The 21,512-nt window shown below is 44.7% G+C and overlaps 1 protein-coding gene across 1 annotated transcript; it reads left to right on the plus strand.

Annotated features, from left to right (window-relative positions):
* Nucleotides 1–11,982: 11,982 nt before the first annotated feature.
* On the plus strand, nt 11,983–20,523 carry FAM110C (family with sequence similarity 110 member C). The gene is made up of 2 exons (XM_076332865.1): nt 11,983–13,286; nt 16,589–20,523. The coding sequence occupies exon 1, from the start codon at nt 12,149–12,151 to the stop codon at nt 13,244–13,246; it is 1,098 nt and encodes a 365-aa protein (XP_076188980.1). The 5' UTR covers nt 11,983–12,148; the 3' UTR covers nt 13,247–13,286; nt 16,589–20,523.
* The last annotated feature ends 989 nt before the right edge of the window (nt 20,524–21,512 follow it).

Below are 21,512 nucleotides of genomic sequence, written 5' to 3' on the forward strand. Positions count from 1 at the left end.
CATTTTTGCATGAAAACCTATGAGGAGGACACACTGTTATGTTTCACCATCTATAGCCTATCTCTTCACCCCTGCCATGCTCATATAATTTCAGTTGGCTGAAGCAGCAGGCTCAAGAAGGAAGGAAGGAAAGAAAAGCCGGGAACATTGTGGTCTGGCAGATGACTTTGGTGTTCTCAACAAGTCTGTGCAAGTGTCAAGTGATTCACAAATGGTTCAGCAAATGTTGGCTCTGCTGAAATCAGATGAAGGGCAGTTCCAAGTGCCACAAGGAAGCACATGAAGCCAGAGCCAGTGCTGGATTTGCAGGGGGCCCTGGCAGGTGCACACTCCTCAGGGCCCCACTCTTCCCCCTGGAGAGCTGCCCGCATTCAGCAAAACGTCTGCAACGGTTGGACTTTGCTCTTTCAGCCTCAGAGGGGTTTAGCTCAAGAAAAGAGACGGTGCTAATCCAAGCGCTACCCCGTCTCCCCACCACCGTGCATCAGGGCTGACCGTGCAAGGTGCTGAATGTCCACAGTGCAGAGAGACACCAGGAGACTCAAGAGGAGACTTAAATTTTGCATGACTGGGTGTGTCAGTGCCCGTTTGCGCACCATCTTCCCCTTCTGGGAAAGTGCTTTAGTTCAGTCTGGACAGGATGCTCACTGCTACAAAATTGGAAGGATCAAATTTGCTCTATAATCGGGGTCATTGGGAGAACCACACACATGGTGCGCAAACCCCTGTATTAGAAAACTTAATAATTATGGGGGTTTGGGAATATTTTTTTCCTGGTAATCCAGAATGCTAGTAATGAAAACTATCTGTTCATTCATTACTTAGTGCCAGTCTTAAACCAAAGGATTAAGGATTTCAGCTAACCTTTTTTCTACAACATACTGCATGACTTGAGTTTGTGTACTAATTCTTATTTTCTTCACTTTTGTAAGATGTTGGACACAGGTCCTGAACAATCAATGGAATAATTAAACATTTTCTTGTGATGTGAAAGGAAAAAAATACAGTTTAATCATTAAAATATTTTAAAAGTGGTTTTGTTAGGGGGTGAGTTTTTTGGGGGGAGGTTAGCAAATGTGGTAATGGAAGCCATTTTCTAAGGAGAAATTTAAAGTCATTTTTTAATTACTATCTGCAGTTACTCTTTAACTTTTAATAACAAGAAATTAGTTCTATTAGGCCTACATTACAGGTCTCCCTCTAAGTTCAGCTGGTACTAAAATAATAGAGACTTTCTATTCAAAGCCAAAGAACAATAAACTGAGGTTATTTTGCTCTCCAGTGAAGGCTGACTTTCAGTGGGGATAAATAATTACTTTAGACTGTAAACAAATAGCATATCACTTTTCTTTGTATGTGGGTTGATTTTAATATTGCTATAATTTCTTTATTTTATGCCTAAAGATGTTCTAGGTAATTTACAGACCAATTTAATACACAAACCAGAAGCCTAAAATCTATATAGAAAAATTAAACAAATGGATCATGGTAAAAATGGAAATGAAATAGGTGTTCAAGAATATCAAATCATCAGCTATTAATTTTTTTTGCCTTGTTCCTCGTTCTGCAAAATCTGATTGATCTCTATATAATCCTTCCTCACAACACTATTTTTATTTCTAGGCCATAACCTTCTCTGGTCTCACAGCTGACCCTGCTTGGAGCAGGAGGTTGGACTAGAGACCTCCTGAGGTTGCTTCCAACCTGAATTTCCCTGTGATCCCATGATCTGTGCTGACTCCACTTATCCCCCTCTCTGAGCCGAAGCATGCTCATGGGCTACATCTACACTGTCGAATCCCTCGGTGCCCAAAGTGGAGAGGGGCACCAGTGAGTGAAAGCAGACCACCTGTACCCACACTACACCTACAGCCAGTCTACACCCACCCCATGCCCCTCTGCTCCAGACTCCTGTGTTACTCCTGAGACATAATTACCATCTGTGTGAGCGGGAGAGGGGTCATTTTGTCCAAAACATCTGAAAAGTGAGGGTCGTACTTGGTCCACCAGGGTGAACGACCCACACTGGAGACTGCACGTCGCCTGCCCGAGGGTGTAGGGTACAGGAGACAGAGGGCAGAAAGAGCCAGACCTGGGGCAGCCCTGTCCATGCAGCCCTCCAGAGGGGCTCTGGGGGTGAAATCTCTCCAAGCACCACCCAGGGGACTTGCCTGTCCCGGAGAAGGGTGGCTGGAGGCCCCCAAAGCGGAGCCAGTGTGGAATGAGAGGACGAGTGCTCGCCTTCGTTCCCTGGCCCCCTCGAACCCATCAGGTCACAACCCATCCCTTGGTTTAGCTCACCACCATGCAACTCAGACTCTAGTAAAACCCCAAAAGCCTTGGGCATCTACTTTAGAAAAACAGGAAGTTTTTCCCTTTTTATTTTTCTCTATAAAAGATATCTTAGAAAGCCTTAAACATATAGGTTGGTTTATAGAGAGGATGCCATAAATAAGGCTTCTGTACCAGCTCTACTTGCAAAGATAGAAAATAACAAGAAATAGGTAGAAGAATATTTTCTGACAGGTAAATTCCTGGTTGGACACCAAATAGTCATATGGGATAAATGATTAAAATCTCCAACACTTCCAGCTCTTTTCTGCTCATTGATTCTTCTTTCTCAGGGAAGGAAACAGGAGTGGCACGAGAATCCTTGCAGTGCAGCAGCCAGAAGTGGACATATCCCAGCTTAAGCTGGGGCTGAACATCTTGCTAGCACCTGAGTTAATGTTTGCAGGGCAGGGCTGGAGCTGTTCGTTGAAGAAATCTGGACCATTGATTCCCAGAAACGCCCTGCGATACGAATAACTGTGTGATCCTGTCCAGAGCAGCTGCCACAACACCAGCATGATAAGATCTGACTGAATCTGTAATTTTGTTTAATGTAGCTGTTGCAACATAAACCTAACGAGGCTTGAATACTGGGGCTTATGTTTATTTGTTTTGTTTAGCTTTGGAATTGATATAATTATACAGAACAGCTAAGCCATTTTACTCTCATTATCCAAGATGTTATTTAATCTTCAGAGTCAATCAGATTAGAAGAAATCTGTTATCACTTTCAAGATAAATTCCTGTAAATCAAGAATTTGTAGTCAGGTCATCCCAAGAGTATCAGGAACGCTCTTCTGTTGTTATGCAGAGCTCAGGTGATGTTGGGGTGCATTTAGAAGGACTCTGAAATGCAAAGGGCAGGGCATTCATGAGTTTTGTTGGACATGGCCCGATTTCACAATGTAAACAACTGTGTCAGGGAACCCACATACAACACAGATGTTCCCAAGCTTAGTTAAAAAACAACTCTGTAGTGTAAGAGAAGCTTATTCATCTCCCTAAACCAAAGCTGAAAATTATCAAATAGACTCAGTGAAACTCAGAATTAGTATATGTATAAAACTGTTGCATGTTATGGTGAATATCTAGAGAAGGTCAAACAGACAATGAATTAAATTTATACTGAGGACTCAGAGTTGCATCTAAGGGCTCAGACTTATTCTGTGGCCCGTAGACTAAAACAGATGTGATTTAACCACATCCACACTATTTAACTCTCTTGTTAGCCAAATGAAATAGTTGGGAATAGCCAATAGCCTGTGCTAACTCCCAAAGTTAGGCAAAGGAAACGTAGCCCATATATCCCCTCTGTACATACATACAGAGCAGACTGCAGGCTGCCTTTTAAGCTTGGAAGATATTTGCCTTTTATGTCTGAACTGAACAAAAGCCCTTTAGAAAGTGACAGGACAAACCACCACACCTTCAGAGATATAGTGGCTGATGACCATTAAATGTAAAGGTTTGTCCTTGGCAGGGGACCTGTCTTGATAAATTAGTTCATTTTCCCATCTAAACTCCAAAAGGAGCTCTTGCATCAGAGAACTGAAGGAGACCTGAAAATACCTAGAAGGGGGAAGCAAACAAGCTGCAGTAATACATATAAGCACATTTATCAGTTTTCCTAGACTTGCATATTTCTTGTGCCTACAACAGTAAAAAGCAATCACCCTTTGGAGCCCTTAGATAGCCTGTACTCCAGCAGTCTCCTTTAATTATTACATGTCCATCAAGAACTGAACTGCAGACCCGCGTGCTAAGCGATATGGGAAAGACTTTAAGCTCCTCAAAATCATAGAAAACCACCAGGCATCTCAGCAGCGAGGAGCACTGGCTCCTTCTGTGGAAAGGTGACGTGCAGACTTCACTTGCCAGTAACTCTGCTAGAGAGACCATGGAAGATCTCTTCCAGATCTAAATTAATATATAGGAAGTACAGACAAAACGTTGTCTTCAGTCAGTTCTTCATAGATTATATAAGGAAAGAGGCTAAAATTTGCAACCACTGATAAGGAAGATTGAGCAACTGCTAGCTGTATCTTCAGACGGAGTATTTCATAGACACAAGAAATCCACAGGAAGGAAGCAATTATGATCTCATCTGATTTATTGTTAAAACCTTAGACAGAAGATGACAGGCTCTGTATGTTACATGTGTCCATATGTTACAAGTTCTGGCACTGTGCTCTGCAGGTGGTATCTGCAGTGTTTTGGTGTTTGACTGATAGATGCATTTCTTTAAACATTAGGAGCTGTGTCCATGATAGATGGTGTTAGACAAATTTATTCAGTTGCATTTAGAAGGAGCTCTATGATGAGCCGTGATTTTTTGTGTGTGTTGCCATCTTCCTTGCAACCAGCCAGATTTTGAGAAGCTGCCCAGCTCAAAACACTGCTGGAGCTTAACCAATACTGAAAATGTAGAGCATGTCTGCTGCCATCTCAGAGATCACTACAGTCTTTTATGGGTTTCTCCTATCATAACAAGGAAGCAGACCTATGCTCAGCTGTGGTGGGAAATGCTGCAGTGCCAAGACACCCATGACCATTCCCTCAAGGAAAATGTGTCAAAAATTTTGCCTTAATATAAACATTTTGGGCTTAGTGAATCACCACTTGCTATAAAGCATTTAATATATTCTATAGAAAATGAATGAGATAAATAGGGAACAGGATTTCTAGCAGTCAGTGTCTGAGTGAGGCAAAACCTGCATAAGCTTGTAGGATGTTCAAATGTCTGAAGACTGAACTGAAGCTAGCTCAGTTCCTATGTATCACTAGGATTTTCAAATATGAATATTATCCTGTTGTTTGATTTCTAAATTTGAGTCTATATCATGGAAAATGAGACTGGGAAAGATTATAACAGCCTGCATGGTAGAAGAGATGAAGTTTTTGGGTATCATGTTGTGATTTGAACCCACATCTCCAGAGAACACCATGACCAGCATTGAAGGTGAGACTTTTTCAACCTTCCCAGTTTAAATCCTTCCACTGTCCAAGGGTAACAAAAAATTCACAGGGGATCCCCCACTTCCTAGGTACATGGACCCTAGGTTATAGAATTAGTATCTTCTGCCTACTATCTTCAGTATATTTCTAATTAGGCAAGCAAAATAAAACCGTCTTCAGCAGCAGAATCTGAGTGACAATGAACTACAGCACCCACATTACGACTACTGTGTTGGGAAGCAAGAAAACTGATTTCAAACCTTTGCTCCAAATCTGGGAGGAGAAAATGGCCTCACGCACTTGCCAGGTGAGTACCCCAACTAGCAGGATATGAATTATATATGACAAACAACGGGCAATCCTGTGTCAGCAGTCCAGTAATCAGTGAGCTTTCATATGCTTCCTAATCTGGCACGTGCACTCTGAGAGCCCATGTGTGAGAATAAGCAGAGGAATTCATGGGACATAAACATGTGCTAAGTGTCTCAGCTTCTTCACCACAACAGATGTATGATGGTGTTTGTGCCCATGGGTAGACATGCAATGCCTTGGCACCGCAACAGCAAAAACTTTGCACTGATTTTTTTAGGCATCTACAGAGCAAGGAGACAGCAGAGAGAGTTTTGAGGATCCCAGTGACACACAGATGCTGGAAGTATCCTAAAACAACAGGGATCTGTACAGCTTTAAACCCTTTATGGGTTTTAGCCTTAGATTAGGTGAAAGGGCTTTTCCACAACCAAAGCTAGCTATATACGAGACTAGGCTAACAGTACTTCCCCAGAGGAAAACTGTGTGGATAAATATGGTGATGAGTGAAGGGGATGGCGGTAATGCTGCCTATAAATGCATAAAGTACTTAAAGAAGCACCCTGACCCGTCCCTGTGTTGGGTGAAGTGACTGTGTATGAGCTTGGTTGGTTTGTAAAGGGTTTTGCAAGCACTGAGGGATGCAGTTTTACAACTGCAAGCTATGACTGTGGTTACGGGGGAAGACTGTGGGAACGTTTATCCAACTTATACACAACAAAAGCAACAGTAAGAACCTTCTACTGAGTGCAACATTTATTTTCACACATGTAACATACATTCATTCATAAAGGATTTCAATTCAAAATTCAAAGGATCCCTTTCTGGATCAAGCAGAGTTGTTCTGGGAGTTAACTCATTTATTTCCTCTGCAGCGTCATAGCTGTATTTTACTGTGAAAACTCTGACTCTTCCCCATCCTTTTATACATTATTCAATGAATTTGATCCCTCAGACAACATGTTAAATAGATCAGTCTTTTTAAATCAAAATATTCAATCTCAATATTTTAACACACACTTAAATATGTTAGGTACCAAACTTGGGTTGGATTTTTTTAGGCATGTCAGAGGTGTATGGAAAAAGGAGTTAGTGTAGGCTCAGATGTACTGCAGGGATGAAAGGGCGTAAGAGGGGAAGGGAGCTTGCCATGGCTTGCACCTTCTCCATCGGCACTGCCTGGTGTAATGCATGTTGCATTTGTCCTCCCTTTCATCTCTTGCTCTCATTGTGTTATTTCATCACTTTTCTTCTGCTCTTTGTTCTAATAAGGCTCCCCATATGTTGACATGAATCACTGTGATGTAAATTACACAGCCCTGTTGAGATCCATGATAGTTCTTCAACCTGGAAGGTAGTACCCCTGGGGTTTCCGAAATAATTCTACTAAAAAATAAAGGCCACTGATGACAACTGTGAAAAAGCTGGATTGATTTTAGGAGGAAGATGTTTTCTGACTAAGATGCTAAGCTGTTTAATGAAGTAAACAACCCAGAATTACGGGGGTGGGAAAGGATGCTAAGCAATCTGGCAGTGGTGGGAGAGGCTAAAAGAGGACACAGAAGTGATGCGGGTCTGCCTCTACCAAAATCTTTGCTGTACATTGCTCAAGCCCTGAGTCTTAAAATTCTGCCTGAAGATGTGCAGGTGTGCATATATCTTCTGTTGTATGAACCTGAGGGTGAATCGTGACCCTCACCGATTTCATGTCGAAGGTCCTGAAATTCCCCCACTGGAGACAGCTGGTTTGAAACTGTTAATTTCCACTTTGTGGCTGCTATACGTCACCCAAATGCAGCAAACAGGACACCCAGTGGCACCACTCAGTATGTCACAGCGAGCATGAACCACCCTCTGATCCGGGCTGCTCCTGCTGTTCAGGCAACACCCGAACCCAGCACCAAGAGCTGCTATGGGGGAGAGACCTCAGTCCTGGGACACAGCTGTGTTGGGGGTCTCCAAAATGGGAGCGCCCGATTTCTGCTAGGGCTTGAGCTCCCCCTTCTTCTCCTCTCTTCTCCTTACCTTTTGCCTCCCACTGCCAATGCTTCATTTTTGCCCTTTGACCACTACAAATCAAAGGAGTGTCACTGACACTGGGAATGAGGTAGGAGCAGTAGACAGCAATGACCAAAGCTTTGCACACATTAATCTTTTTACCTGCAGTCACGCTGCAGCAGCTGTCATTTACTGGCTTTCCAGCCTCCAGCAGCAGGAAAATGTGCCCGGGACACATCTCATTAATACAAACAGAGCGAGACGTGGTTTGTCTTACCCCACATAAAATTCAACTGCTTTGTATTTACCGACGTTTAAATGCCAGCTGACTTTAAATGCCAGCTGTCTCAGAGGTGTTTTGTAAAACTCCCCTTCCGTGGGAAAACTCATGGTGTCAGCTAAGGCTTACTGTGTGCAGGATTTGCTTCTCTTACCTTTGTCTAATGCATTGGTGCCAGAGAGAGACTGATGCCAACTGACAGGCTGAGGGATAGGTGCTGCTGTGCCCATTTTTATTTCCATTTTATTGTCTGCAAGCCTGTGCTGGGCCAGGGGCAAAGCTGGTTTGCTTGGGGCTCTCATAATACACTGTATTTCACTCTGCTTTCCAGAAAGAAGAAATGCAATGGCTCTCTCTTCTTTGAACGTTGTAAGAGTGTATCCATTAATATAAGAGCTAATTCCAAGATGTATAAATACAAATATTTCAAATAATATAAACATATTTTAAACTTAAGTGTATTTAAGTTCTTAAATATGTGACCTAAATATATTTAAAATATCACATAACTGTGCAGCTGCTATATTAATGTACCTTATCAAAGGGGAGACAAAGTTGAAAAAATTTGTTGCTCACAATGTTTTCTGACCCTGGGAAGACTCTTCTCCCACTTTGAATGTCATTGTCATCACCAAGGATTCGCAGGGAGAAGTATCTCACATATCAAGAAAGTCAGCTGAAAAGAGCTGTTGTGATTTTTCATGAGAAATTTCTTGTGACATGCACTTTGTGGAAAATCAAAACTCACATTTTCCTTTGTCAGTGAGAGGGGGAGGAAATTGGTTGAAAATGAAAAATGTTCCATCAAAAGTGTCCAGGTTTGTCTTTCAGGCATGCCTTCAAAACCTAGGAAATTTTAAGTGAAAGGAAAATGTCTCCTTTTTTTTATGTTTAAAAACCTTTTTTTTATCCAAAACAATCAATATTTTTCAATTGTTTTTGTATATCAACTCTAAGCGCAAAGCTATTGTCCAGTGACAAAACTATATAATATCTGCTCTTGCTCGTGGCTTTTGCATGTGGCAAGGAGTGAATAAACAGCTTTGATAAAGAAATGAATTGGAGTTGCTTCATAAGACCACTCTTACTAATACTCATGTATATTCATTCTTCTCATTATTTCCAATGAATGCAAACAAATCATGTCTGAGATTTTTTTGTAAGTTCTTAAAGCTTAGAGATACAAGGTACAAGAAGTTGGAACAAACACAAATTAAAATGCGTGGAGGAATATGGATATATATTGTTACATTATACAGTGTCATAGAACTCCAAGAAGAAAGTTGAAGGAAAAAATTAAGACAAATTTGTCAATATGGGCATGGGAATGAAACCTTAATCTCATGACTAAATCCATCATATCTATTGGCTTATTGCTAAGATTCATTGTCAGAAGAAATTAGCCTTCTCTATAAGCCCAGCCTTCCATGAAGCATTTAAATATGGAATGATATTAACTACACTCCTACACATCTGTGTATGAGCTGCTTTAACAGGGAAGGGCTCCCTGGTGTTTAACTGTGCTTATACTTTTATTACTATCTCTCAGTTTTTGAGGACATTAATTTTCAGGTAAGCTGTTATGTGAACCAGCTCTACTTGTACACCTGTAGGAGAAAAAAAGTTCTTTCTCAAAAAATATGCCCATTCTACATATCCACAAGAATTTCACTCTAAGGGATCTCAAAGTATGTCACAAGCTTCAGTCCTGATTCAGGCAAGCGTCCCATCTGGGATCCTCGCTGCGAACAGGCAGAAGCATGTGTTAAGGGTCTTCTGGAGTTCAAACCTACATGTCCAGGAACAAAGAGGATGTAAAATTAAGGGGCAAACCAGCGGTAGAACCATGTTGGCAAGAGAGTATTTCTGTTCTGTGTTTTTCTAAGCAGGTCTTCACTGAAGAGCTAGCCCAAACTCTTATCCCAGGGTTGCTCTTAACCCTTCCCTTGTTACAGTGAGAACCTCTCACCCAAGTCTGCTGGGCTTATCCAAGGCAGTAGGCTAAAATGTGGCCAATACTTTCAGCATGACTGGAGACTCTGGTTTGCATTGAGGGCAAAGACTGAATCGCTCCACGCTCATAACACTCAAAAATGAGCATACAGTGCCCTGCAATGTGTTCGGGAAGCTGGACGTGTTTTCCATGGTTCCTTGGGCAATAACCCAAGGTTATTAAAACCCAGTGGTTTTAAACTAAAAGAGAATGGAAACATTCAAGGTCAGATTGGACGGGGCTCTGAGCAGCCTGATCTAGTTGAAGATGTCCCTGCTCATTGCAGGCAGGGTTGGACTAGATGACCTTTAAAGGTCGCTTCCAACCCAAACCATTCTATGACTCTACGATTCTATGAACCATAGCATGGTCCTGATAGCACACAGAAACCATGGAAATATCCCCACAAAAGGCAGGCATGTGCCCAGAAGAGTGCGGCTCCACTGAGAACCCAGCTGTTCAGGTCATACTTCAGTACTTTGTACCCTCTTATGCCTGAATGAGGATAACGTTGGTGCCACTCACATGGCTCAACCCTTTGGTGACGACACAGCGTCTGGGTGCAGCCATCATAGCAGGGCTCAGTCTGGGTAGCCCCACTCTTGGCAGGGGTTATAAGCACAAAAGCTGTTGCTTTCCCACCCCAAAGCAAAGCAGCTCCATGCACCAGAGGTGCCCAGGCCCCCACCACCTGCTCCCAGGGGGTGCAGAGAGGGATGCATACCCAACATTTGACCTACACTTTCTCGACACTAGTGATGCCTAGTATGTTTTTTCTCCAGCCACACAGCTATAAGCAAATTGTTCCTCCTGGCAAAGTGGTGTACCCTGAAACTTCATAAGAAGGACAGGGAGGCCCGTAGCCCATCTCCCCCTTTGTAAACTTGTTTGCCACAATTTAGTGATTGTAAAGATCAAGTATGAGTCAATCACCAAAAAAGCATTCTGGTATTATAATCCCACAGAAGTAATAGATAAATTAAAAAAAAACAACTTTGCGCAAAAAACCTTGCAGATAGAAACTGGCTTTTGCTTTCTATGTAAGGAGAAAAGTTACCTATAATTCAGTTATTAGTGACCACAGAGGAGGTGCATCTCACATGAGATCGTGAGTAAAAGTTGGACGCTCAGACTGCCCCAGGTGATTACCTATGACTTACATGTCCAATTTTCAGGTGTTTCAATTACAGCCAATGGCTCTGTCCTGCCTGTTCAGAATTGCCAGCCGCAGACGGGAATTCTGCCCCTCTGGAAATCTGCCCTGTGTTTCTGAAGGGCAAAGATTTCTAATACGCAATCAGATTTATGCCATGCCACGACACTTTACACGTGCACCGCCGCAGCACAGCTGTGGGCCACGAACAAACGTCTTCCTGGTGTTGCCGGTGTCCCGGGAAGGGTAGGGTGCTGCTGGCAGCAGCTGGAGGCACAGCGGCTGCTCTCTACCCCGCGTGCCCGCAGCGGTGAGCACGCTGTGGGCCTCAGCCGCCCCGCGCCGCGCTCCACCGCTGGACGTCGGAAGCCCCAGCCACTTCCCTTCCTAAAAATTACCGCGGCAGAAATGCTTTTTAGCACAGCACCCGGTGCGCCCAGGTACTTAAAACCTGCGGGGCACTGCGTCCTGCAGAGGCTGCTAAGGGCGAGGCGGAAGGTGTTGGCCCCCCAGGGAAGGATGCGCTGCGGTCTGCCGGGTCGGGCCCTAAATCAGCGCCCTGTCCCCAGGAGGCGGCCCGGGAGAAGGTGCTTCAGAGGGGAGGAAGCGCTCGGAGCACCGCGGGGCCGGTGCGGGCGCCCTGCGCTCCCCCCTGCACGGCGGCGCCCCCGGAGCCCCCGATCGCCCCCGGAGCCCGGCGCTCCCCGAGCCGCTGCCGCCGTCAGGCCGGCTCCCTGCCGCCGCCGGCGGCCGCCCCGCGGGGCTCCGGGGCCGGGGCGGGCGGCGGGGCCGCGCGCTGCCTGCCGTGACGGGCCCGGCGCGCGGCGGCGGGATTGGCTGTCCCCGGCCGGCGGGGCCGGCGCAGCCGCGGCGGGAGCGCGGGGCGGCGGCGGCGGGGCGGGGGGCGCGCGCGGCCGGCCGGCAGCACGCACACGCGGCGCCCCGACGGCAGCGGCGAGTACGCGCGGGGGGGAGCTCGGCCCTCGGGCGGGCGCAGCTGCCGCCTCCAGCGCCCGGGCTTTCCTCTGCCTTTTTTTCCCTGCCTTTTTTTGCCTTTCGCCGTTTCTTTTTGCCTTCTTTTTCCTTCCCTCCCAGGACTGGAAGTGGGATCCGCGTCCCTGAAACTGCTATGCCAACTGAACTCTCCCGGGCCGTGAGAATGCACGCCATCTCCGACCTCCACTCCTCCCTCACCCTGCGACTCCTCAACAAGGGGCCCGAGTACCTCCGCAGGCAGATGGAGGCAGGCAACCCGGGCAGGAAAAGTGCCGTGGAGAGGCTGGCGGCCGATAAGGCCAAGTACGTAAAAAGCCAACAGGTAATCGGCACCAAGCAGGAACCCGTCATCGTGCTTAGCTCAGCCTCGGAGAGCAGCAGCGAGACCTGTTCGGTGGAGAGCAAAAAAATCAGCAGGGACTTTGGCAGAGGGAAGGGCGCGAAGCCCCTGGAGCTGGCTAAGGCGGTGTACTCCTGCCGTGCCCCCCTGCAGCACGGCCCCCCCATAGCCAGGCGCAGCACCCCCAAGAGGCAGATGCGGCCAGATTCCCTGGTGATTTACCGGCAGAAATGCGAGTTTGGGAGAGGTCAAAGCCAGGACAGCTCACGGGGGAGCTTGGTGAGGAGGATCTTCCAAGGGCCTGTGAAGGAGAAGCAGTTGGCTTCCCCTGAGATGCCCAGAGTCATGGAGTACACCGCAGCCACCGAGAGCAATGAGCCTCTCTCAGCAAAACACTGTGACCATCAGCCGAGCAACCATGGAGCGGAGCATACCGTCGCTGGGAGCACCGAAGCCCCAGGGGTATGTACCAAAGGGCATGAGAGACCCTCAAAACCAAGTATACCTCCTGAGGAGGTCAAGGAGGTGAAGAGGAGAGGTCTCCATCGCTCCCAGTCGGACATCAGCTCTCGCTACTCCAAGTCCTTCTCCGAGTTTGATACATTTTTCAAGTACTGTGGCCTGGAGCAGGAGGTCATCGAGGATCTTGGGAGAGAGAACTTCTCCGTGATGTCCGACAACGTCTCCTTCAAGATCCGCAGCATCAGCGTGGCAACGTCCGAGAGTGACTTCACTAGGCACAGTGGGGACGAGGGGCTGCTGGAGGATGAACTCACAGAGCAGGTCCCGAGCAGCACCTCCGTGATCGAGCGCAATGCTCGGATAATCAAATGGCTGTACACGTGTAAGAAAGCCAAGGAGACTAACAAGGTGATCCAGGAACTGGCATGATGGCTTCTTTCAGCGTGCATTGCAGCCTGGTGAACTCAAGGTGTGTGCAAAGCCTCGCCCTGTTGTTTTATATATTTCTCTTTCCTCTTTAGCAAGCCGTTGACTTTTCTTAGTTTATTTTAGTCTTTTCATGAAGGGCTGAAGGAAAATGTATTTCATATACTACGTGTTCCGGTATGGCCTTTTTGCAAAGCAGAAATCTGTGTCGTTATAAAAAACAAAATACAAACAAATAAATGCGTGCAGCTTGCCAGATTTAGATCAGACCCCCCACATGAAATTAAAGAGTCAGTGTCTGTGAGGGATGTCTGTCCTTTGCAGATTCCTGCTTTGTAAATAGCTTGTCTTCTCTAATTTCTGCTCTATTAAATGCTAGAAAAAAACTTAGAAAAGTATTCAACCCTTAATTACAGTTGCTTAGATAACAGACTGAACTGAAACTATTACTAATTAGGAGTACACTGTATTTATACTATACTGCTACAGTTTTCCCCTCCTTACTCTCCCTCACTCTCTCTCCCTTCCCCTTATACATAGGCACCCCCAAGTATCAGGAAAGCAAAGCTGAGTCAGCGCTCCTGCTAGCAATCTTATTTCCCCCACAGCTTTCTGTTGGGACCATAACAGTTTGCTCCAGGTGACCCCCTAGCATTTCACAGGCTTGAAGTTTTCTGTCCTGTTTGACTGTAGTGGATTTGGCTCTTCTGAAGTGGGTTTTGCCGTGCCGTTTGGCACCGGTAGATGGAAATCAGTGGTACGGTTTGCCTTGGTTAGAGGGATACTTCATTGTTTTAAACTAAAGATACTTAATACAAATGTGTGGCATCTAGGCTTGGAAATCAATTGTGGCATCTAGGCTTGGAAATCAATTAGTTCACAGACAGAAGCAGAACAAATTTAGCCCTGGTAAAAGCAGATAGCCTGGTTTTAATAAAAGCTGTGTTTATTTTGCATCTGATCTCCTGAAAAAGAACTATATTTGTGGGGCCTTTGCTATTGATGATCTAGTAGATAACAGTTTTTTCTCCTTCCAATACATGAAGCCCTTAGGATAAGTACCGCAGCTTACAGTGTGGTATTTAAAAATTGCATGAGCAGATCTTGATATGAAGGATTACGTGTATATTTTTCTGACAGTTCATAATTGGTGCGTGAGAAGAACATCATTTAGTGTAGATACAGCTGTTGATAGAGTGTGGGCCTTATGAACGTGGAGAAATGTAGTGCTTGAGCCTCTTTCCAACGTAGATGTGGGGCTGTCACTCCCGATTCCTTTAATCTATATAATGAAAAAATCCATTTACTTACTTGAAATCGGTTTTAATTATGTGAAATTTGGATCACTTTTAAAATTTGGGGTTTTCTCAAAAGCCTATTTTCTTCCTGCGAGTTGAGGGAGGAGGAAGGGAGACAGAGCCATTTTCACACAAACATTTCAAGCCCTTGTAGATAAGAATGGTTGTCAGGTATCCGGCTGACAACTTAAAGAAGTGTTGTTATGTGACAGATCCTTTCCCAAATTACCTTAGAGAGAAGAACAGGCTCTCCTGAGCTAATCATTTCTCCTTGCTCATCCTTCTGTGATAAAAGGCAAGGGAGATACACAAAACAAAATGACGCAGGTGGCGGTTCGTGAAGCTTGTTGCAGCTGCTGGCCTTGCTAAATGCAGAGGATGGGAGGCAGATTTCACCGCAAGCAGGAGCCACATAACAAAACCAACCACATTTCCATGAAGGAAAATGAAATAAAGGCCTGTTTGCTCCCAAATGCCCTTGCTGGGGGTAGGGTCCAGAGCCGGAACTGCGGTCGTCACCTCTCAGGAGGGAGCTGTTGGTGCTAAGTGTGTCCAGTGCCACAGCTGAGCCAGGAGATGCTGGTGACCACCCCAGGGGACATGCAGTCTGCAGAGGCGAAGGGCAGGAGGTGCTTTACCAGGGCAAAGGCAAGGGCAGGAGGGGGGGACGCTCTTTTCCAGGGGCTGAGCCGGTGTAACCTCACATGGGCTTGGTCAATGGCTTTTTTTTTTGAACATCTGAGACAAAATGGCAGTTCATAGCACATAGCCTAACAGGGTCGTGAAAAGACCTCCATGAAGTAAATAGCAAGTTTATTCAAGTATATGGTCATTCTGCAATAATTTTAATACCTAGAACAAGGGAGTGATTTGCACTGGCAGCAATTTCCTTTGGCATCAAAATTTTTGGCAGTCTAGGAAACACTAATCCATAGGGTCCCTATTACAAACCTAATTTTAAACATACTAGGGCTGACTCTCAGCTGATAGACCTCAGCAGTAGGGCTGTGATTGTTTCCAGGGTAATTTCTGAAAACTGAGAATGTACTTACCATTTAGGCCACAGACCCAGAAGGTTCAGAAAGGTCATCTAAAAATACCTGTACACAGCACCCAGAATAAACGACAAGAGTCATCAAGAGCTACCATAAGTTAAATATTACATTTACCGGGCAGAATTTAAGCTAAGAGTTGTTATCACCACGTGATCACAAGATGAGTCCTGTAGTTCTGATCAAATGTTCATCTTTCAGTCCTACGCTTTCTCTGACAATGCAGCATCAAGTTAGATATCTATGTATTTTCACTAAATCCACGTATTTGGCTCTGTTTAGTTTGCATACTGGTTATTAATGGGCAGTGAACTCCTGTGTGCTAAGGGAAACCTGCTGCACGGGGGAGCGATGTGCTGTCCCTGGCACTCCCAGGCACATCCTTGAAGGCTCCTCGTTTTACACAGAGGCTTGAAAATTGTTGCACCTTCTTTGGAAAAAGAGGCAGAAACATGTTTTCTAAAATCCAGCATTCATTACACGTAAAACACCTTTCAAGACCTGCAGGGCTTTTATGGGACGGTTAATTTTTCATGAGCTCTCCGGGACCTGGTGGGGCACCAGTTAAATAAAACAGTCATTTGAAGGATCAGATTCCCTACCATGTTTCATCAGAGTGATGACTGCAGAGTCTGAGCATGGGTTGTGAGCTTCAGAAAACTGAGGTCCTCAGCGAGATGGGCATTGCTGCTTCATGTTGGGATGTTGCCTAGATTCACCTCTGCAGTTCAGCTCCTCTCGCTGTCAGTCCTGCTTGACTCTAAGAAGGGGGTTCACTCTGCATCCTCTTTCTTAGTTTGAATCAAGATTATTCAGCCTTGAGTTTCAGCACCATTCTTAAATGGATATTCATTATTCAAGTGGAAATCTCCTGGAAGGGGAATTTACTATGTTGGCAATAGCCATAAGCAGCTGAATAAAAGCTTTAGAGTATCACCTTATGCTTGTCTGACATGATAAATAATAAATGACACTTTTTTTTCCTCTTTCTTCAGAACACTTGACTTGGAAGTTGAACAAAACCAGACACAGGAAGAAACTCTTCCCTCATCTGGCTCATGACTACTTTGTCCAAGTCTAGTATTTTATTATTTAAGACTCCTACCCTTGCCCCCACCCCCTGGCAGCCTCACTCTTGTCACAAGCACAGAGGTGTCCAAGAGCGCAATGACAAGCGGAGATTGTGAACTGTGCCCCAGAGAGGCAGCAGGAAACGAAAGCTCCTGGAAAAGTGAAGCGTGGCAGCAGCTGCCATCCGCGATAGTATTCAGCATCAGCTCACCACCCCAGGATGCTGTTCCGGGCTGTGACAGAAGGTCTGTGTCGTGCACCATCTCTTTCTAGCAATGAATTTGTCAGCAGGGATGGGGGGAGAAAGTGGGAATGAAGTGGCAATGGCCTCGGGGTCAGGCATTTCCTTGCAGGCAGACAGGCTCCACCTGGACTTTCAAAGGCTCTGTCTTACCAGGGCTGTTTGACCAGGGCTCATCCTGACATCATTAGATGTTATTTGCTTGGCTGGTGAGGACTAACTGTGGCAGCCGTATCTGGGATATTTGGCAAACATGTTGTAAGCTGAATCCCTGCCAAGCTTCTCTTTCTCTGAGAGTATTCAAGCCAAATTGGAGTACCTTGTATCCATCTAGTTTGCTCAGTCACACAGCTTGCTCAGCCAGTGGGGAGGAATAGCCTTTAAGACCCTGCCCGAAATCTTGTCAGAAGCACAGTTCCAAGAAACAGGTAGTCAAAAATGAGAGAGGGTTTTGCGTTGTTACTGCCCCGCTGCAGAACGGTACAATTCATATGTCCACTTGTTTGCAATATGTCTCCAACTCTGACATTGCAAACATGGCAGTGTTTGGCAGCTTGTGGTTTAACACTTTTAATTTTATGCACTGTGAGTGAGCAGTGGGCTTACAGAATCACGTTAGGAAACTGTATCCCAGGCTGTGTAAGGCCACACTTCCCTAGTGTGGGTCTGGAGTAGATGGCTGTGCTTGGGATGTTCAGGACAGCATCCCTGTGCTGCAAAGCAAGAAGGCATGTTGGGGCACAGCCGAGTCAGGTAAATATTCTGATGGGGTGAGACACCCAGTATAGGCAGCACCTTACTCAATATCATCAATAAAATGCTTCATTTGGACTGGCCGAGCTAAACGTGTTTTAAAAGCTGATAAAAAGTACTTTAGATGATCAGTGTAGTGAATGGGGCCTCTACAATAACTCATGGAATTTGCTGGCTGTGCCTCAAACACTTACCCCAATCTGTCATTGCTTGCTAGAAAATGTCCTGTATCAAAGCATTTCTTTGTGGACATTGCAAACCACAAAAAAATGCAAGAAACCCCCAATCAAAGCCAAAGCCAGTTCCCCTTTCAGTCGCACCAGTGCCCATCTGTGAGAGCTGCCCCTCTGGCGTAACGGTGACTCAACCCAAGGGTCCTGTAGATGTTAAGAGTTTACTTTGTGTTACCATGGATGTGGTGTCCGGCTTACCTGGCTGCCAGACCTGCACTGTGAGGAGTCCAGAAACACCAGCTTTCATTCTCCGCATTCCTCCTGCCCGCACTGCGGCAGCTCCCGCCGCTGCCTCTCCTGGCCCAAAACAGCTGCCAGCGCAGCCGGGTTGATGCCGAGCTCAAGTGAGCACTCAAGCTGCGTTTCTCGAGTGTTTGCTGCTGTCGGTAAATACATCTGGAGGAGCGGAAAGGGCGAGAGTGAGAGGCGATGATTCAATAAAACACTGGTGGTAGGAGGAACGGTTGCCTATTTTAACCTACACCAACGTTGCACACTGGAAGAGTTGCCCTTGAAGCGCTCATCAAGCGGTTTAGTTGACATCAGTTAAATTCACAGCAAGATCATCCAGTTTGCATTTCCATATGTTTTAAATGTGCTTGTCAGTCCCTGGATGGTTAGTTCTCAATTACAGCAACGGTTTGGGAATGCAGGGCATTTGTCTTTGTTTTCTAGTGTTATGTACTAAGGTCTACATGTCTGAAGCTGTTGAGATAGATAGATAACAATTCCAGATAAAATAATCATTGAACCCCTTTCCACTTGGGAGAAAACTAAATAGTTTGCATGAGTGAGCTTCTGCAAACTTAGAGGGAAGGTAGTACATGGGGATATTTTCATTAAATAATGAAATTTCCATGTGTATTTGTTACATTATTATTAAAGGGTAATTCTCAGAAAACTCTAACCCAAGATGCTGCTAATACGGTAAGATTTATGCATTTAAGGTGCAGGGTTTTAAGGGAAGCAGTCTAGGTTTATTAGTCAGGAACACAACCTGCCGTATCTGTTCTTTTCATGCTCACTTTGCAAGGTGCTGTACCACATAAATATTTATATGCATTTGTCAGAGCTAAGGACTGCTTTTCTTTGAAAATACGGATGACTGTAGACAGCTCAGAGTGCAGGAAGAATCTTCTGTGTTACAAATCAGTGCCCCGCCACAGGAGAACAGAATTATTTTGTTTTGTTTCCAAGGAAATTTTTGGTTTCGTTTTCAAACTTCTGTTTGGTTTTGCTTTTTTAGTTGAGCAGCTCTCGAAAGTTAAGATGAAAGATGCGTTGGTTGTGAGTTTTCAATGTTAGGAAGGAATATGTTTAATTTGCTTGAAAGTACTGAACATCAGCCTTTCTCAAAATCAATGAAGGTTTTATGGCAGGTTAGTGAAATCAGAACTGGCCCCATTCTGAATATGTTTTTAATCCCCCTTTTTGTCTTTATGAACAGTTCAGCGGCGTTGTGGTGACTTTCCACACTGATATGTGGAAAAATTTCTGTGGCTTTGTTCAAACTCTGATAGGAACCCCAAGCTCTCCCAGGTATCGTTTACTTCAGAGACGATGTGGACCTATCTAAGATCTTTCCCTGATAAGCTATAGATTCCCTTTATTTAATAATACCTTCTGAGTAAGCTAATAACCTACCTTTCCCAGTATGCCAGACAACAGTAGATGACAATCCTTCTTTCTCCATACATCTTGGGAATGGGTAATTCAGTGCTTTTTCCAAAGAGTGGGAGCTCTGGGCTTCTCTCAGCTCCTGTTACTGTTACATGTAAAGGCTTTTCCTTCCTTCTGCTGGGTCTTTCAGTCATATCCCTCAAAATGAAAAAACTTGCTAATGTTACTCACTACCTATCTTTTTCCCCAAAAAATTCTCAAGAGTTTTTTTTACTATTTGATTATAAAAGACGTGCTTTGGAAGGGGTGGGATTTTTTCAGCTTTAGTTATAAACTGCAGTAAAGCAGGCAATTGCAGTATGAACAGAAGTTTTAGCAACAGAGTTGGGTTTCCAGTCTTTTGGGAAGCCTAAAACTGGGGCTGAGGGCAAAGGCAAGTCATAAATTGAATGATTTTGTTTGGCTAGAACTATGTAAACTAAAATAGTCAAATGTAGTGCAAGCGTGCAGTGCTAACTGCTATTTACACCCAAGTGTTTCAAGGTGCTCCAATGCTGTGACAAGGGGCAATGTCTGCGGCTGTAGTGTTAACAGGAGAAAGGTACAAAGTCTGGGTTTTATGGCCTGGAAGCAAGTATTTGCAATAAAGGCATGAGAGAGAGACTGTAATCCTTGCAATATATTGTAAATATTACTGTACAGAAATCTATAAGTAAGAAATACAGATTGTTCTATAATACGTATATTACTTTTCTAAGGGATATAAGCCTTCATGTTTTGTGAAATCAGCCAAACATTACACTGATGGGGATTAAGCAGAAACTTTCTCCTGGGAGCAGGTTGTCCTGTCATTGCCTCCTGTGAAGTTTCTTGCGTCTGCTTTTGAATCCTTTGAAATGGAGTACTGGTCAGATCTGGTATGGACGTTTCTAAGTTGCTATGTTTATATTCCTGTGAAAAAACCTGTGTACTATTGAATGCATACAAATAAAAATACCACTCTGAAAGTTAATGTTTTTTTGAAAAAGTATACTTTTATTTTGCTGTCTCCATTAGGGTACTATTATTTTAAAGCTAGAATCCTGTTAGGGAATTAATTTCTCTGTGAGGAAGGCTGATATTAGACTGTGAGCATCCGAAAGCATGATGCTTCCCTGGGCCATACTCAGACCCCTGGCTGCAAGCTTAGGCAGGGAATCTTGTAAGGAGATGGCACTCACGATAACTGTTAGCACTCGGTATCAGTAAATTTGAAATATATGAGGCTAGGGCTGTTCCACAGTATTTTAATAGTTCTCATTTCAGAATATGGCTGAAAAGGTAGACAGAGTAGTTATTTTTTTCCAGACTTCAGGATTATATTTGGGTTTACTCACTGTCAAAAACTACAGTGTGCTGCAGGCAATACCACATTCATCACAGCCCGTGTCCAAAGCGGCAGGGAGTTTGAAGTTCTTCTTGGAAAAAACGTATCTCCAGAATCTTATTAACAAGCTGTTGTTTGACTGGATTCCATAGGAAGAATTCAATGAAGAATCAAAAGATGCTAACTCCCTGTGCGTGTATTTTGTGAAGAAAGCAGCAGAAATAAGGGTTGCGTACAGTGAGCTTTTACCAGAGACCAACGCACTCCAGTTGCATAATTATCATTTTGGTATGGTCTAACCTGCTCAGACACAAGTGTTTCACCGGCCAGCATTTGAATGCAACGGGAGGTAGAGCTAACTGATGCTCGCTGTGCAGATTAGGCTCTTCCACAAAAACCCAAGAGCAACTTTATCATCATTGACATGTAGCCTTCCCCACACAAGCCCTGGTTGACCTGTGTCAGTGCAAGATACAAAGCAAGTCTGGAAAAGGGTGACAATTTGTGCGTCCCCCATTCTATGGAGGTTAGTCTCCCATAGCAAGCCTTTGCTAGTATTGCTGCCTTAGAGAGGAAGGAGCCATCATAGCCTGTGAATATCCTTGAGCTACAGCCCAGCTTAGCATTTAAGAACA

The sequence above is a fragment of the Aptenodytes patagonicus genome, chromosome 3, assembly GCF_965638725.1.
Source record: "Aptenodytes patagonicus chromosome 3, bAptPat1.pri.cur, whole genome shotgun sequence".
NCBI lineage: Eukaryota > Metazoa > Chordata > Aves > Sphenisciformes > Spheniscidae > Aptenodytes > Aptenodytes patagonicus.

What these genes read in the sequence shown, in the direction of transcription:
- FAM110C (XM_076332865.1), top strand. Translation starts at nt 12,149, where the DNA reads ATGCCAACTGAACTCTCCCGGGCCGTGAGAATGCACGCCATCTCCGAC.